Source organism: Phyllostomus discolor, chromosome 5, assembly GCF_004126475.2.
Source record: "Phyllostomus discolor isolate MPI-MPIP mPhyDis1 chromosome 5, mPhyDis1.pri.v3, whole genome shotgun sequence".
NCBI lineage: Eukaryota > Metazoa > Chordata > Mammalia > Chiroptera > Phyllostomidae > Phyllostomus > Phyllostomus discolor.
This window is the reverse complement of record NC_040907.2, coordinates 9,566,746-9,583,572: the sequence shown is the minus strand read 5'-3', so window position 1 is coordinate 9,583,572 and position 16,827 is coordinate 9,566,746. Positions and strand designations below refer to the sequence as shown.

The window sequence follows — 16,827 nt, the reverse complement described above, 5'->3', positions numbered from 1 at the left end:
TCACGATATAACAAAGGGAGCGGAATTACAGTATGAGCTAATTTTGTAACTTTGATCAAGTAAGTCACTTAACCTTCCTGAACCTGGTGAATGAAAGGATTGGATCTTCCAGTTTTAAAAGTATATGATTCTGTTTTCTTTTCCTGAATGAAAAAATAAAAAAAAATTTGAAGTATCTCAAATTCATGTCTTATAAAAGTGACAAGACATTTAATAGATGCAGCTTTAATAATCTGATTTACAAGCGAAGTGCTGGGCTGAGGCCTTTGTTGTTTCCGTCGTAGGTGTAGCCCACCAGTGTTACCATGGTTTCATAAAGGCCGTTCAGGAAGGAAACATCCAGTGGGAGAGTCGGACTTACCCTTACCCTGGAACCCCGATCACCCAGCGGTTCTCACACAGTAAGTATGCACTGTGAAGGGATACAGGACCCACCCTGCCTGTGTTTCCAAAAACTGCTTTGGAGGCACGTGTTTTGTCTGACTTTTCATGGAATGTAAAATGAGGATTTATGTTGATTTTACATTCAGAACGAGGGAAGAGCATGAGCCTAAGTACATTGTAGGTGCTTTGGTATAATTTTATATTCTGCTTTTCATTGAGTTTTTGTGGTATCTGTACTCCAAAGAGGTCAAGGTTATGCTCAGAATTTTATTTTTATTTTTAATTTTTTAAAAATATTTTATTTATTAATTTTTAGAGAGAGAGGAAGGAAGAGAGAAAAAGAGGGAGAGAAACTCCGACCCAGGGCCAAACCCGCAACCCAGGCATGTGCCCTGACAGGGAATCGAAGCAGCAAACATTGCTTTGCGGGATGATGCCCAACCACCTGAGCCACACGGGTCAGGGCCATGCTTAGACTTTTAAACATCTGACATCGTGTTAGAGGAAACAAAGGAATGACATACACAAGGGTATTTCTGAGATTTTGCTTAGGGAGTGGCCAGAGTTTAGCGCTGTTTTATAATAACTTTATTTTAACATAGTATATGCTCAGCAAATGCTGAATTTGACTGGAGTCACATAAAATTTTTGAATGTGAGAGTTATTGATTATAAAATACAAATTTAAATAGTACAATTAATTGATTTTTGTGGACACATTTTATTTTGTTGTGATTCATATCCCTTCATCAAAGTGAAATTGAAATGTAGTATATCTTAGGCCAGTAAAGGTGTATTTATTAATGGTTCTGCAAAAAGAGAGCTCACTGAGGAGAGGGTTGCCTCTTAGTTCTCATGATTACTGCTTTTTTTAAACATTTTCTTGACAAACTAATTTTTTAATTTTTATTTTTTAAAGATTATTTATTTCTAGAGAGAGGGGAAGGGAAGGAGAAAGAGAGGGAGAGAAACATCAATGTGTGGTTTCCCCTCATGCACCCCCTACTGGGGGACCTGGCCAACAACCCAGGCATGTGCCCTGACTGGGAATTGAACCGATGACCCTTTGGTTTGCAGGCTGGCGCTCAGTCCACTGAGCCACAACCAGCCACGGCACTGCTTTAATTTTATTACTTCCCTGTTCAGAAACCTTCAGTGCCTGTCCATTGCTTACAGGATAAAAGCTCAACTTAGTCTTATATTCAGAGCCCTCTTTAATTTGACCTATGTCTACATTTAATCACTTCATCTCCCAGTTTTCCCCAAGAGCTCTTCTCTTTCAAGCTATCACTTTGCCGTATTTGTTTCTTCCTCCCTGGAGTATTCCTGTCCACTTAGCAGAAGCTTGCCTCTCCTCGAAGACTCAGTTGGATTTCTGGCTCCTTCATAAAAACCTTTCTCAGCTCCCTAGCCCATAGGAAATATTTTTCTGATCTGAGCTTATGTTGTCGCCTGAAATTCCAATTTGGCACTTAACTCACTGTCTTTCATTGTTAGCCTACATGTATATGTCTTTTTTTTAAAAACTATATTTTGAACTCTTGAGGGGAAAGAGAAGATATTAGTTATCCATATTACATTAAAATACCCCAAAACTTGGCAGTCTGAAACATTCATTATCTCACAGAGTTCTGAAGGTCAGGAAACTGGGAGAGGCCCAGCTGGGAGGTTCTGGCTTCGGGGCCCCCCCCCCGCCCCGAGGTTGCAGTCCATCTGACAGCCAGAGCTGTAGTCCCCCGAAGGCTTGACGAGGGCGGGGGGTGCACTTCTGAGCTCGCTCAGGGAACGGCGGACCAGAGGAGGAGCTCCCCACAGATAAATGACCTGAGAGTCAGACACCAGGACAGAAGCTGTGGTGTCTTTTACAACCTAATCTCCGAGGTAGATAGCATCTTCTTTGCTATATTCTATTGGTCACACCGTGGTTGACCAAAGGAATAAATACCGGGAAGTGAGGATTGTTGGAGGCCATCTCGGAGGCTGGCTGCTGATCACATGTTGTACTCTGTATGCGGAAGATAGTTCAGTGAATAATTATAATTCATTGTTACTTTTGAATGGTATCTAAATAGACCAAAGGAATAGGCCAAACTATTGCTGTGTTCTTAGTTTTCTCAAGGAACTATTTCACTTGTGCCGCTGTACACCCCCTAGAGCAGGGGTGTCAAACTCACTTTCACCGAGCGCCACACCAGCCTCGCAGTTGCCTTCAAAGGGCCGAATGTAACTTTAGGACTGTGTACATGTAACTGCTCCCTAACCAGGGCAAGGAGCCCGGTGCTGCCGCCGGGTGGAAACAAGGTGCCAGGCTGGATAAAACACGGTGGAGGGCCGGATTCGGCTACTGTGCCCTAGAGCGATGAACCTCAAAGGGTGATTCCTGGACCTCTGGGAAGGAGGTTGCCTTTGAGACCCTTTGGGGGTCTGTGAAGTCAGGACTGGCCTTGTTTCTTTTCACCTGTGAGTGTGTGGCCGTGAAGAACACAGTGATCCCTGGAATCGTTGAAGATCCCGCCTTCATTGTGGGTAGGCTGCAGCACTTGTACCCAGCATCGCTTCTGCCCTGTTAGGGCAAATGTGCACACAGTGAAAAGGGCGATGAACTGCTTCACCTTACTTCCCTCCTCCTCTTACTTCTTCTTCTTCTCCTTCTTATTATTATTTAAATAGTTTTGAAAGAGTCTTGAATGTTTTCAGGAGCCCACAGACCACACTTAGGCAGTACTGCAGTAGACAGTGAAATGAATCCTTGCTAAGAGTATTTAATGCAATTATGGAAGGGTCCACGTTTGGTCATTGTTGAGGGGGGATAACGTTGGTTACCTACAGGTAATTGGATTAAGAGGTAGAAATAAGGTTTCTAAAGTCTAAAGACCGATTTTTAAAGATTTTTTTTAAAAAGCAATTTTAGAACTATGAGGGGACTCGAATGAATCTGGGTAAAATAAAAACCAGAGTAGGAAGTATTCAGATATGAATGATTATCATAGTAAAAGTTCAGCTTTCTGATGAGAGAGGGAGGCTTTTTTTTTTTTTAATCATCACCTTAGGATTTTTTTTTTTAAGGGAGAGAAGAAGGTGGGAAGAGAGAGCGATGTGAGAGAAAAACATCAGTTGGTTGCCTTCTTGTGCACACCCTGACTGGGGATCGAACCTGTAACCTTTTGGTGTGCAGAATGATGTTCCAACTAACCAAGCCACCTGGCCAAGGCTAACTAGCTTTTGAAAAAGTATTATTGCAAAATAGAAGCAGTTGTTTGGGGTGGAGAGGTAGAAATAAATAATACAGTTAGTAAGCTCCCAGAGGTTCAGAGATTGGTAGGTTTTGATACTTGCTTTTACTTAAAAATTTTTTCATATCTTTACTTGGAATCTGAGAACAGGTGCCATAGGTTTTTAAGAGGTGCCTCTGTGTCTCATTGTCTCTTTTGGCCCGTCGCTCAAGTTTCTTTCCATCTGTCTCTGCATGCTGTCTAACTGGGAGACCGGTGAGGACCGAGAGAAATAGCAGTTTTCAAAATAGGTCGAAAACAAGGAATTCCCTGAATTTCTCTCCTCAGTCTCTACCTCTTCCAACCCTGTCTTTATCCCCTGCGCTCAACTTTACTTCTTATCCCCAGCTCATGCTGAGCTCAGGTCCACATTTCCAGTTCTTTGCCTCGATTGCCGCAGAGACGCATGGATGTTTCGTATCCGTCAGCTAACAGTGGAGTTCAGTAGTGCCTCCCAAATCTTTTCCTCTCCCTAATTCAGTTAATGGCATTATCATGCTTTCAATTATACAAGCTTGAAATCTTGGATTCATTCGTAATACCTCTCTTTTCCACAACAACAGAAGTCAGATCCTGTTGACGTTTTTCCCTATCTCAGCATTCTCTCTCATATACTTCCATTTTCCCCCCATTACTCATACATATGATCTCATCGTTCCATCTTTCCAAAGTCTTGTCTAAATAGCCTTCTTGCTTTCCCTCTTCATTTGAGCCTGTACTGGACACTGTTGGCAGTCATCTGTAACACAGAGGACAGTGCTACCTCCCAGGGCGTTTGGGAATGTGTGAAGTCGTTCATCATCTTGACTGGAAAGCATTACAAGCATTTCGTCAGCAAGGACCAGGGATTCTCAATGTCTTGCAGTGAATGGGATGATACTAGACACAAAGAATTAGCCTGCCCCAAATGACAGGCGCTCCTTTCAGGAGACACTGCAGGTCTGAGACATAAAACCAGCCTTGTCATGCCTCTGCCAGAAAGCCTCAGCCCCTCTGTACTGCACGGAGAAGTTTCCGTTCCACCTGGCTTCCAAGGCCTAGCTTACCTTGTCAGTCTGACTCACTGTTGCACCCTTACACAGTCAGACCCCACGCGCACAAGACTCCTTGTTATATCTCAAACTCCCCCCTCGTGGCTTTTCTTGGATGCCCTGATTTCATCCACTCTCCCGCTCGTTCCTTTTCTGTCCCTAGACTTGTTTGCCCTCATTAATCGACTGAAAATGTCCTATTTCCTAAAGCTTGTCTTACAAACACAGCCAAAAGCCACTTTCTTCAAAAACTACTCCCAAATTTCCCACCATGGAGATTAAGTTCTTTTCTTCCTCTGCTTGACTCCCCTAATGCACTCTTCATACCTTCCTCTTATTGTTTATAACCGTCTGTCTCTTACCCTAGTTCTCCGTATACAAGAGCTGCATGCAAGAGAACTTGTACTTAGAAAGCACTTTCCTTGGCTCCTCTAATCCACAGTTTCTTCATGTGTAAAATGTGAATGAAAATTCTTGTGCCACAGGGTTGCTAGGAAATTGAATTAAGAAACATTTGTAAAAAAAAAAAAAAAGGTTTTAAAACTGCAAAATGATAGGATGCTGATGATGATCCTCCACAAAATAGCTGTCTACTTGAGGATAGATAGTTGCTCTGTCTTGAGACACCTGTGCATCTTTCACAGTACCTGGATCATAATTTATTAAATAATGTGGAATTAAATGTAACAAACATATGAGCAGTACGGCTTCTTTCCTGAGTGTTTAAAAAAAAAGGTCTGGGACAAAAAAGGCAGGGGCAGTAAAATGAAACCAGTTCTCCTGGGTTTTGGCGAGCGCGTGCGGTTCTTTGCCGATTGTGCGATGATGCCCTTTGCAGACTGCCATAGTGGTCTGTCGAGTCCCCAGCGTCACGCTTTGAAAAGGTTTTAGTGTTCCGGCTCCAAACAGATCATTCCACACACACATGGCTAATCGCGTTCCTGCAGCAGCAAGCAGGTCCAGACTGGGTGGCCAACCGTGCTTGTTCCACAGTTATGTAATTACAGGCCTTAGCAAATGTGTCCCAGCTTGTAGGCGCGAGACACAGGACAGCAGAGTCTATGGAAGCATGGGATGAGAGCCTCAGGGCCTTTCCCTGGAGACAAGCAGGGAAACAGAAGAGAATTTAACACCTGAAAGTGCAAAGAAGTCAGAGTGGACATTTGTCGAGTGATTACCAGGCACCAGGGGAAATGTGAAACAACCGGAATACCTTGCGTTTGAGAGGACTGCAGTGTGGGAGGGAAGTATTTGGAATGCTGAAGAACTGTTCGCTTGCTGTGTGTGTGATTGGGAATATTTGACTTGCATTTGAATAGGGAGTATTAGACACCAACTTGAGGTATGTGTCTTGCAATAATTGTTCATGGAGCAATCAAACCCATTTCCGAAGATTGAAGGGATTTAGCAGTCGAATAAACATTCTTAATGTTATTTCTTAGCAGGTTATTCACACTGTATTAGGAACTGTAACTTTTGTATGGCACATTCCAATGGTCTGAAAGGAAAATATTCTCTTTGGGTGGAGAACTTGGGTAAAAGGGAAATGACTACTTGAACACTGGTATTTGTGTAAATTCTTAATTTTTTCTCAAAGGCCCATTGAACTAGTCTGGTTCCCCCACCCCCACTCAGAACAACACGTAGGTGTCTAAAATAAAAATAGACAATAAACAAAGTTCACTAGGATGCCTAAAATATTTGAGTGTATTATCGATGGCAGTTTTCTCATTCCATTATATCTGAGTTCTAAACTTAGCCAACTAAAGTGACTCCCTTCCTCTCCAAGCTTTGTTGATAATTGACTGCTGGACATTGAAAATACAGTGTGTGAAACTTGTCGTTTTAGTCCTATTATCTTTGCATAGTTTGGGCTGTGCCTTCCTCTTCCAGAAACCTTTGTTTGCTCAAAGAGAAGCAGGAAAATACCAATTGCCTTATTTTAGTATAGGATTAAAATACATGTGGTTGAGAACCTCATGGGGCCCAGCGGCTGGCTGAGTTTTCAATCCAAATAGAGAAGAAGAATGTTTGCTACCTCTTTGATAAATAAAGGCACTGCGCTCTTTTGCTGCACAAAGGAAGCAGCTGCTAAGAGTTGATCTTTGAGGAATGGTGAGACATCAATGAGCCCTCACTCTTGTAGATATCACATCATGAGTCTGCCTCACTAAACATTGTTATAAAGGACACAAATTAAGGTTTCAGAAGCCGTAGGACATTGCCAATTTCTGTTCTGGAGGCATGGATTACCAAGAGGAAAAGAATGTTCTCTATGCTTGGCACCAGTTGGTTAGATTCAAAATTTTCCCATTTGTTGGAACAGCTAGTTCAAGAAAGGTGTGAGAGCCCTGGCCGGTGTGGCTCAATTAGTTGTAACGTCATCCCATAAAGCTGAAAGGTCGCTGGTTTGATTCCCGTTCAGGGCACAGGACCAAGTTGCTTGTTTGGTCTCCATTTGCCTGCATGCAGGAGGCAACAGATTTGATGTTTCTCTCCCTTTCTTGCTCCCTCCCTTATCCCCTCTCTAAAATCAATGGGCATGTACTTGGGTGAGGGTTGAAAAAAAGAAAGAAAGAAATGTATGAGAAAACCAAAAATATCTGAAGGGTAGCTCTTCAGTGGAGTTTACAATATGGTACCATTAATTATCCGTGTTCTGTACCTAATGTCATCTAATTTGATCCTTTGTTATTTGTAATTTTTAACAAATCTGAGACATGAGCAATGTAATTCTATAGGATTTTACTTCTTAATAAACTTTTTTGTTGGGATGTGGATTAAAACACTGATTTAGAAGTTATTTTCAAAGGCAAAGACAGTCAGTGGAAGGTTTAAGATTATTTAAATCTTTATATGCCATTATAGTGTGTTTGAGTTCTGGGAATATATTAACTATTTTGCAGGTGTAAATTTATCAATGATTAGATGGTATTTCATTTCTTCACATCTCTAGTCTCTTTAATTTCTTTGTGAATTTGAGAAGTCTGCAGCTCCATTGTTGCACAGTGTCAGAGGTCTGATGATTTGGATGTACTTCTTCCACTGACTGAAATTACTGGGTGTAAGTAACTAAACACACTGCTTTTATTGGTCCTTAACTCACCCAGTTTTCTTACTTGGCCTTCCTAGTGTGGAGATTCCTTAAAGTGCCTATTGAGTGGGCTCAGTTTGAAAAAATAAAAGGGAAAGTTATTCCCAGAGCTAGTACACATCACAGGGGTAATATAGCAGTGGCATTTCCCTTTTTCTAAACTTGAATAAATAGTGCCAGATTTCAGAATAGATCTTAAAATCAGTGATGTGCCAAGTCGAGCTAGATCAGCAAATAAGCTAAATGATCACTGGAATGTTGCACTAGTGGGTTGAGTCTCTGACCTTCTTTTCACTTTCCCCTTCCTTGTATATGACCCTTAACTGTTGAAGCTTAGTTTCACATGCACTTTGAGAGGTCTTTTTCCCACTGGTATACGTGAATTGAATAGAAGAAGTTTTTCTCTGCCTTTCTCCTGAGATCCAGCATGCTAAATGCAGGACTGTGGGGCGTGTGGTCATCTTTTCCAAAAGATAGAGACTAAATGAGCTTTCAGTGAGAAGCAAGGTGGCAGAGCTTAGCTCTCAACTCTCCTGTCTAGTCTCTGGCTCTGATCTTTCTAGTTTTAGAGGAACAGCCCTCTCGCAGTCATTGCCTCTTCAGAATGATGCCATTGGTGAGGTGTATATAATCAACTAATTAAAAAGGCTCTTCTCAGAGACCTTGCTGCTTTTTAAATGTTACTTACTGCACTATTTTTCTGTTTAGCACTACTAGCCTGCCTTGATGGCTTCTGGTTATACCTAGGGGCTTTCGTGCTTTTTCTGTCGGTTGTCCTGGGACCACACTACTTCTGAGATCCCTGCGCTACATTGGTCTTCATGTGTGCTTATTTTGTGGCATTGGTTAAAATTGTTTCCCTCATTCTCCTTGATATAAAGACTTGTTTACTGGTTTGTGCTTTGGGTTTCATTTGAAAACAAAACCAATGAGAGCGGACTGGAGGAGAGAAATGGGAGGACAGTGCATCTGTTAGCACTGACTCCTTCCCTAACCCTGTGCAGATTTAGATTGAGTGTGCCGCTGTGCTGAAATGGCACTCATTGAGTGCCCTTAATATGAATTTGTGTGTGCTCTGGTAGAATTATACTGTCTTATTTTTTTTTTAAGATCTTTTATTTATTTTTAGAGAGAGAGGAAGGGAGAGAGAAAGAGGGAGAGAAGCATCAAATGTGTGATGCCTCTTGCGTGCCCCCCACTGGGGACCTGGCACGCAACCCAGGCATGTGCCCTGACTGGGAATTGAACTGGCAACCCTTTGGTTTGCAGGCCGGTGCTCAATGCACTGACTCACACCAGCTGGGACTATACTGTCGTACTTAATGGCATCATTGTCACTTTGCTTAGTGTGCTCAGAAATAACCCTTTCTTTGCTTTTCTCCGGGCCTTATTTTAAAGGTTAGTGTGATGCTGACCAATCTGAAGACAACAGGTTGGTTATAGAAAATTGGTACCTGGTAAGAGTTGTGAAATATGAGAAATAATTGACCTTTGAAAGATATGGGCTATTGTTAAGGTATTAAAGGGACTTAAGAATTAAACATCAGTTATTTATGTATTGTTTTCTTTCTAGGTGCATGCTATTACGACGCTAATCAGTCTATGTATGTGTTTGGAGGCTGCACCCAAAGCAGTTGCAATGCTGCTTTCAATGACCTCTGGCGACTTGACCTGAATAGCAAAGAATGGATTCGACCTTTGGCTTCAGGTAAGAGATAAAGTGCTCATCTTTGCTTTCTTAACATGTAACTACCTTTGCACGGAAACTGCTGAAAATGGTTTTCGGTGTTAGTCTCAAGGACAGGTTAATCGGGCCCTGGGTTCTTTGTCAAATATGCTGTGTAAGTGCTGAGAGTGATATGCTTGTGTAAGGCCTTTGAATTTTTTTAAAAATTTGTACTTTATCATTAGTATTTGTGCCTTCACAAAATTGCTCTAAACTACTGTGTGAATTCATTTGCGTGGTTTTCTCAACTACTTATACAGATGTGATATGCTCTTTGGTATGAAATTGAAGTAAGAGCAGAAACATAGAGTCGTGAGAACTGTAGTTGACTGACAGAAGCTATTGTCCCAGGGCTAAGATCTCTGAATACCTTTAGTGTTGCCAGCTGAGATATTTGGGGAGTGCATGGAACATGCCTCTGCTGGTTCCTCCAACAACACAGGAGTGTGGGAAGATTCCGCAGTAGGTGCATTCCTGCACAGTGCCACTGTGCCAAAATTCTGGCAGAAAGAAATGAGATTGTTTTCTCCTTTTTTGACCTAAACTTTCTTGGAGTAAAAAATATAAAATAAAAACAATAGTTTTTGCACTCATGAGGTGAGGCAGTTTGAAAAGGCACAGTTATACGATTTGAGGGGCTCATGTGAGAGAAATAGAGTCTACTGAGTATGAAGTATTCTGCTCGATTTGTTGGCAGGCTTTTCTTAAACATTATTCATTTGGCTTTCCAAGGTTGGAATTCACCCTAGGACTAAGACAACTTGGGTTTTCCTTATGCAGATTCCCTACTTATTTTGGTCTTGATTTACTACTTTGAGTATCAAGTGGGAGGCAAGCTGGTGTATTAGAAAGGGCACTGGACTAAGGAGACATGAATTTTATTTGCTGGCATAATCACCAATTCTCCATGTCACTATGAACAAATTACCGCATCTCTCTGAGAGACATATGGTGTAGGACTAGATGATTCTAGTTTTAAATGGATTGGGAAAGCTAGTTTATCTTTCTCTTCAGTTGTATAACAGTTGCTATGAATGTCTAGGCCAAGGGCTTAAAACCCTTTTATGAGCAGCTGCTACATGTTGCTTCCCCAAAGCTGTGAACTTCTGTTCCTTCCTCCTGCAGTAGGCAAAGAGAGGAGGGAGTAGCACAGTGACAGTGGAGGATATGCATAGGTGGGACTCGATCTTGTACAGATGAAGCTCTTTATTAAAAGTATTGGAAGCTTCTGGCCAAGATGCAGGCATAGATATGCTTTACTTCCTCACACAACCAAAAGAAGGATAACAGCCCATTTAAAATCAAAAAACAACCAGAAGTGTCAGAAAATGGAACTGTATAGGTGTCCAACAACCAAGAAGTTAAAGAAGACACATTCATGCAGACTGGTAGGAGGGACAGAGGCAGGCAGTCAGGGTAGACCAGATGGTCCCACATACACATGCAGATAAACCAGGAGGAACAACTGGGGAGTGAGAAAGACTACACAACTCAGGGTTCCAGCACAGGGAAAGTGAAACCTCAAAACCTCTGGCTGTACAAATCTGTGGGGGTTGTGGGGGCAGGAAAAACTCCCAGTCTCACAGAAGAGTCCACTGGAGGGGTCCATAGGATCCTAGAACAGATACAAACCCATCTGCACGGGAATCAGCATCAGAAGGGCGCAGTTCGCTTGTGGGTAGGGGAAGAAGTGGCTGAAAAGGAGTAAGAGCCGAGCAAGTGGCATCGTTCTCTCCCTGATCCCTCCCCCATATACAGCACCAAACGCAGTGACGTGGGTTGCCCTACCCTGGTAAATACCTAAAGCTCAGCCACTTAACAATGTAACAGGTGCAACGGGACAAAGAAATATGGCCCAAATGAAAGAACAGATCAAAACTCCAGAAAAAGAACTAAGTGACGAGGAGATAGACAACCTATCAGATGCAGGGTTCAAAACACCGGTAATCAGGATGCTCACAGAAATGATTGAGTATTGTTGCAAACTAAAGGAAGAGTAAAGGTTCTACAAAGTGAAATAAAGAAAAATATACAGGGAACTAACAGTGAAGGGAAGGAAACCAGGACTCAATCAATGATTTGGAACAGAAGGAAGAAATAAACATTCAACAGGAACAGAATGAAGAAACAAGAATTCAGAAAAAATTAAGAGGCGCTCAGGAACCTCTGGGACAACTTTAAGTGTTCCAACATCTGACTCGTAGGGGTGCCAAAAGGAAAAGAGGAAGGGCAAGAAATTGAAAACTTAACCTGAAAAAAATAATGGAAGAAAACTTCCTCAGTCTGGTGCAGGAAATAGACATGCAAGTCCAGGAAGCTCAGAGAGTCCCAAAGAAGTTGGACACAAGGAGGAACACACCAAGACACATCATAATTACATTACCCAAGATTAAAGATAAGGAGAGAATCTTTTTTTAAGTGGTTTTTGAAGTTTCTTTCTTTTCTTTTTTTCCCTAAGATTTTATTTTTAGAGAGAGAGGAAGGGAAGGAGAAGCAGAGAGAAACATCATTGTGTGGTTGCCTCTCATGCATTCCCTACACAACCCAGGCATGTGCCCTGACTGGAATCGAAACCAGCAACCCTTTGGTTCACAGGTCAGCATGCAGTCCACTGAGCCACACCAGTCAGGGCATAAGGAGAGAATCTTAAAAGCATCAAGAGAAAAGGATAGAGTTAGTTACAAAGAGGTCCCATAAGACTATCAGATGATTCCCATAAGACTCAGCCAGAAAGACATACTCAAAGTCATAAAAAGCAAGGACCTACATCCAAGATTACTCTATCCAGCAAAGGGTAGATAAAATACTTCCCAGCCCTAGTTGGTGTGGCTCAGTGGATTGAGCACCAGACTGCAAACCAAAGGGTTGCAGGTTCAATTCCCAATCAGGGCACATGGTTACGGGCCAGGTCCCCAGTATGGGGTGTGCAAGAGGCAACCACACATTGATGTTTCTCTCCTCCTTTTTCTCCTTCCCTTCCCCTCTCTCAAACAAATAAATAAAGCATTAAAAAAGTTGCTTTCCAGGTAAGGTAAAGTTAAAGGAGTTCATTATCACCAAGCCCTTATTATGTGAAATGTTAAAGGGACTTATCTAAGAAAAAGAAGATGATCAAAACTATGAATAGTAAAATGACAAGAAACTCAGAATGATCAACAGCTGAACCTAAAAACAAAAGCAAACAGCAAACAACTAGAACAGGAACAGAATCACAGAAGTGGAGATCACGTGGAGGGTTATCAGTGGGGAGGGGGAGGGAAGAGAATGGGGGAAAAGATACAGGGAATAAGAAACATAATTGGTAGGTACAAAATAGACAGTGGGGAATAGACTATCCTATTAAGAAAAGTATAGGAAATGGAGAAGCCAAAGAATGTACATGTATGACCCATGAACATGAACTAAGGTGGGGGAATGCTGGAAGGAGAGGAGGTGCAGGGTGGATGGGAGATAAAGGGGAGAAAAAAAGGGACACCTGTAATAGCATAATCAATAAAATACACCTAAAAAATAAAAGTATTGGAAAGAGGAACAAGTGTTAATCTTTAACGAAATTTAAGGGTTAGTGCTGTTTTAGGGCCCTCAGATTTTTGTACTTTGGATAGTTTCCTTTTCTAGCCCTTTGTCCCCTGTTGCACTTAGTGAAATGTTGATTAACATTTGGAGCCACCGACTCTAAAATGTGGAGGGTCTGTTCAGTCTCTACATCCTATTGCCACTGCACTTGGTGTCCAGCCCCAGAGCAGCTTTGATTGTTCCCGTCGCAGAATACTTACACCGTCTTTCTCCGTTTTGTAGCTGAACTTCATGCCTTTGATAACTTGGCTTGGGTGTTACTCTGGCTTGTAGAAGCAGAGCTCTGACTTTGGGACCTTCACAATCTGTTACTACTTTGCCTATTTTTCCTTATCTCTCCTTATAAGATGGACATGGGTGTTTTAAAAAAACCACTGAGTTTTAAGACTGTTTTAAAATTTCCAAGGTGGAAAGTATCAGAGAAATAACTGACTTGATAATTCAGATTGTACAAAGAATATGAATTTTTAAAAATACAATGTTAGACCGTTCCCTTTGATAAAATTATGTAAGTTCCTGAATGTTTAAAGTAGTATTCTAACAAAATATGTCAAAGAATCTAGTTGCTACATCACTTATCACTCTACTTTATAGTTAGAGTCTAGTTTTAGAGGCAGGGCAGGGGAACTTAGCTTTTTGAAATGTCTACTTTAAAAAAAAAAAAAAAGCAAGCAGACAGTAGTTTAATAAAGAACCCCTGAGACTCTCGGTTGGGCGGGAATCCCATGGGAAGTTTGCCTGAGGTGGTGTTTCTGTATGTGGTCATGAGTCTCGGCCAAAATCACTCCCTGACTGGGACCTCAGTGAGTGATTCTGAGCAAGGCACAGTTGTTGGTATGTTTGGTGTGCCTGAGTCACCCACCCGTTTTAGTGCGTGGAGGTGGGTAGGTTGGTGGGTGGCTGGGGGAGGGTGCTACCCACCACCCCTTGGTGCCCGCTTTGAAGTCGTCTTCTAGCATTTGAGTAGTTGCAAGCGATGAGTATTTAAAGCAATAGCTTTAAGTTTTTAGTCTCCAGAAAAGTGTGGCTGTTTGGGGAAGAGCACCAGAGAAGCAGTGGAACAGGGTGGGTTGGGAGAGTCTTGATAGACAATGCTACTGCGCCAGGTGCCCTTTTACATGTTTGATTACATTGAGAGTGGAGCTTTCTCGTTTTGGCTGGGTTCTTAGGCAGCTCAGGCTGCCATGACAAAATGAATTGGTTGGTTTAAACGGGAATTTATCAATTCTGGAAGCTAGGCGTCTTGAGATCAGGATGCTGGTGATAACTCTCTTCTTGAGCTGCTTTCTTGCTCTGTCCTCACATGGCAGAGAGATAGAGTTCTGGTGTTTCTTCCTCCTCCTCTTCTCCGTAGGAGCACTGATCCCTCATAAGGACTCCCCCTCGTGACTTCATCTAAACTTCATTATCTCCCAAAGGCCCGTCTCCAGATGCCATCACACTGGGCTTGGGGCTTCCACCTGTGAATTTTGAAGAGCTACAGTTTGGTCCATGGCAGTTGGAATTGATGTGATTTGCCAATGAAACCTGTCTTTGGTTCCTTTTGGGATCACAGAGGTGCTCCACCTGGAGGGAGCTCTGGGTGATGTGATGAGTGTTGGAATGAAGGACAGCTCTTACCGCCGCGAGACCTGCAGCTGGCGCTGCTCCGACGTTTCCAGAGAGGCTCCCCTTCCTCCTTCCTGTGCACTCGCTGTTGTGGTCCCTGCCCTCGTGGAGCTCTTCGTAGTGGGGAAGGAACAAAAAACAAGTCAGTACATTGTTAGAAATTACGAAGGAAACACACACAAGGAACGAGATGCAGAGTAAGAGGGGGAGATACTTTAGACAGGAACTTCTTTTTACTGAGATCTGAAGGATGAAGAGAGGAGAGTGAGATGGCATGTGCAAAGGCCCCGGACAGCGACGAGTAGGACGTGCTGGGGGCCTGAAGGCAGGCCTTTGTGGGCGCGGCACCATGAGCACGGAGCAGGGGGGCGCGCACGGAGCAGGGGGGCGCGCACGGAACCGTCTCACTCACAAACCAAGTCCTCTGAAAACTTGAGATTTTAAGCAGAGGAGTGTTATGACCCAGTTTACATTTTATTGATTTATTATAAGTTTTTAAGAGATTTTATTGATTTATTTTTAGAGAGGGGAAGGGAGGCAGAAAGAGAGGGAGGGAAACACCGACGTGTGGTTGCCTCTTGTGCGTCCCCCACCGGGGACCCAGCCTGCAACACAGGCGTGCACCTTAGACTGAGAGGGGCCCTTCGACTCAAAGGCCAGCACTCAGTCCTCTGAGCCACACCAGCCAGGGCCGTTTTGTTTTGTTTTGTTTTAAGATGGCAGATTTTGTAACATTTATGTGCTGATGGGGATGATCTTCTCGAGGAAGGAATTGATTTGGATTGAGAGGAAGAATTGGTAGAGCCATGTTCTCAAGGATTGAGCTGGGCAGAATCTGCTGTACCGGTGGAGAGGTTGGCCTCGGGTGGGAACAGTGACCATTGATCCAAAGCAATGAGGAAGGAATATATAGTTACTGATGCTGGCGAATGGCTAAATTTGGGAACTGGTGGCAGTTCTTTACTGATTGATTTATCACTTGGAGAAAAAAATGTGTGTGGGACAGAACAGAAACGGTTGGAAACCCTGGCTAGTGGTTATGAATGTACAATTGTGTACATTATAGTCTTTGCCAGGTGGTTCTAGGAAGTTGAATGTTTCCCCTCTGGTATTCTATCAAGGTAACACCCTACTTCTTAATCAGTTAGCTTGACTCAGCCCGTGGTCAATTCCCAAAGCACAGGAGCGGTTCTTGGGATAGTACGTCAAAGGACTAATGTTTAAACCACTGTTTCTGCAGTGCCCTTTATTCAGACTGAGGCTGATTTTGGCATCTGTTTAATATGTAATATCATCATAAGTCACAGCCTTTTTTGGTAACTTAGTCAAAATAGAAGTTTTCAAAACTTCTTAAATATTAGCCCACCCCCGTCTCAGTTAGGAGAGTCTATAAATGTTGGGGGGAGTCCTCTGATGATAGGTAAAGATTGAAAGCTCAGCCTGTCATCTCAGTTAACTACTGCTGGAGCACAGTTGATTTTCCCACTGCATTCTCCCCATAGATTCTTCTTTCCCAAGCATTTTTTTTTTCTTTCCAGTTTCTTTTCTTTCAGTCTCACATGCAGTTCCAACTGATGACTTGTGGTTCAGGCCCTTTGTTTTAGGAAAACAGCACTCAAGGACAGAGCTGTGCAAACTAGATGCCTGCGCCAAGCTTGGCGTTGCCACTCCTGACCTACTTGTCTCTGAACCTGATCACTTCCGCATTCTCTGGGCCTCGATTTCCTTCTTTGTAAAAAGGAAGAGAAAGACCACTGTTCTAAAACCCAGAGAGCAGATCCCTTTTTTCCAGGTCACTGGGAAACTTAAACTGGGGCGGGGGGGGGGGGACGGGGCAGGGAGGTGGGGGGCAGGCTAAGTAGGTTTACAGTTGTTAGTATGGAAATCAGTACAAGAATAAATAATAATAGAAGAATAAACTCTGTGTTTCACATACGCACACTGTAAACCTACTTGTGCCCGCCCCCCGTAGAGTCCTTGGCTTCATACCAGACTCGCTCACCTAGTCTTGGGACTGGGGGCAGTGTAGTGCATCTGCATTTTTTAAAAAAGAGAAAATGTCCCAGTTGACTCTAAACCTAGCTAAATTTGGAAATCCTGGACTTTTACAAAATTTTTTTCTTTCTTTTTAAAAAAT

The 16,827-nt window shown here is 42.7% G+C and overlaps 1 protein-coding gene across 3 annotated transcripts in view; it reads left to right on the top strand.

The window, feature by feature from the left end:
* FBXO42 (F-box protein 42) overlaps nt 1–16,827 on the top strand; it is an 83,776-nt gene that overhangs the window by 41,387 nt on the left and 25,562 nt on the right. For all 3 annotated transcript variants that reach the window (XM_036025369.1, XM_036025370.1, XM_028512949.2), the window contains 2 exons: nt 285–401; nt 9,354–9,488. In XM_036025369.1, the coding sequence (XP_035881262.1) occupies nt 285–401; nt 9,354–9,488 (252 nt within the window). The remainder of the gene's footprint in view (nt 1–284; nt 402–9,353; nt 9,489–16,827) is intronic.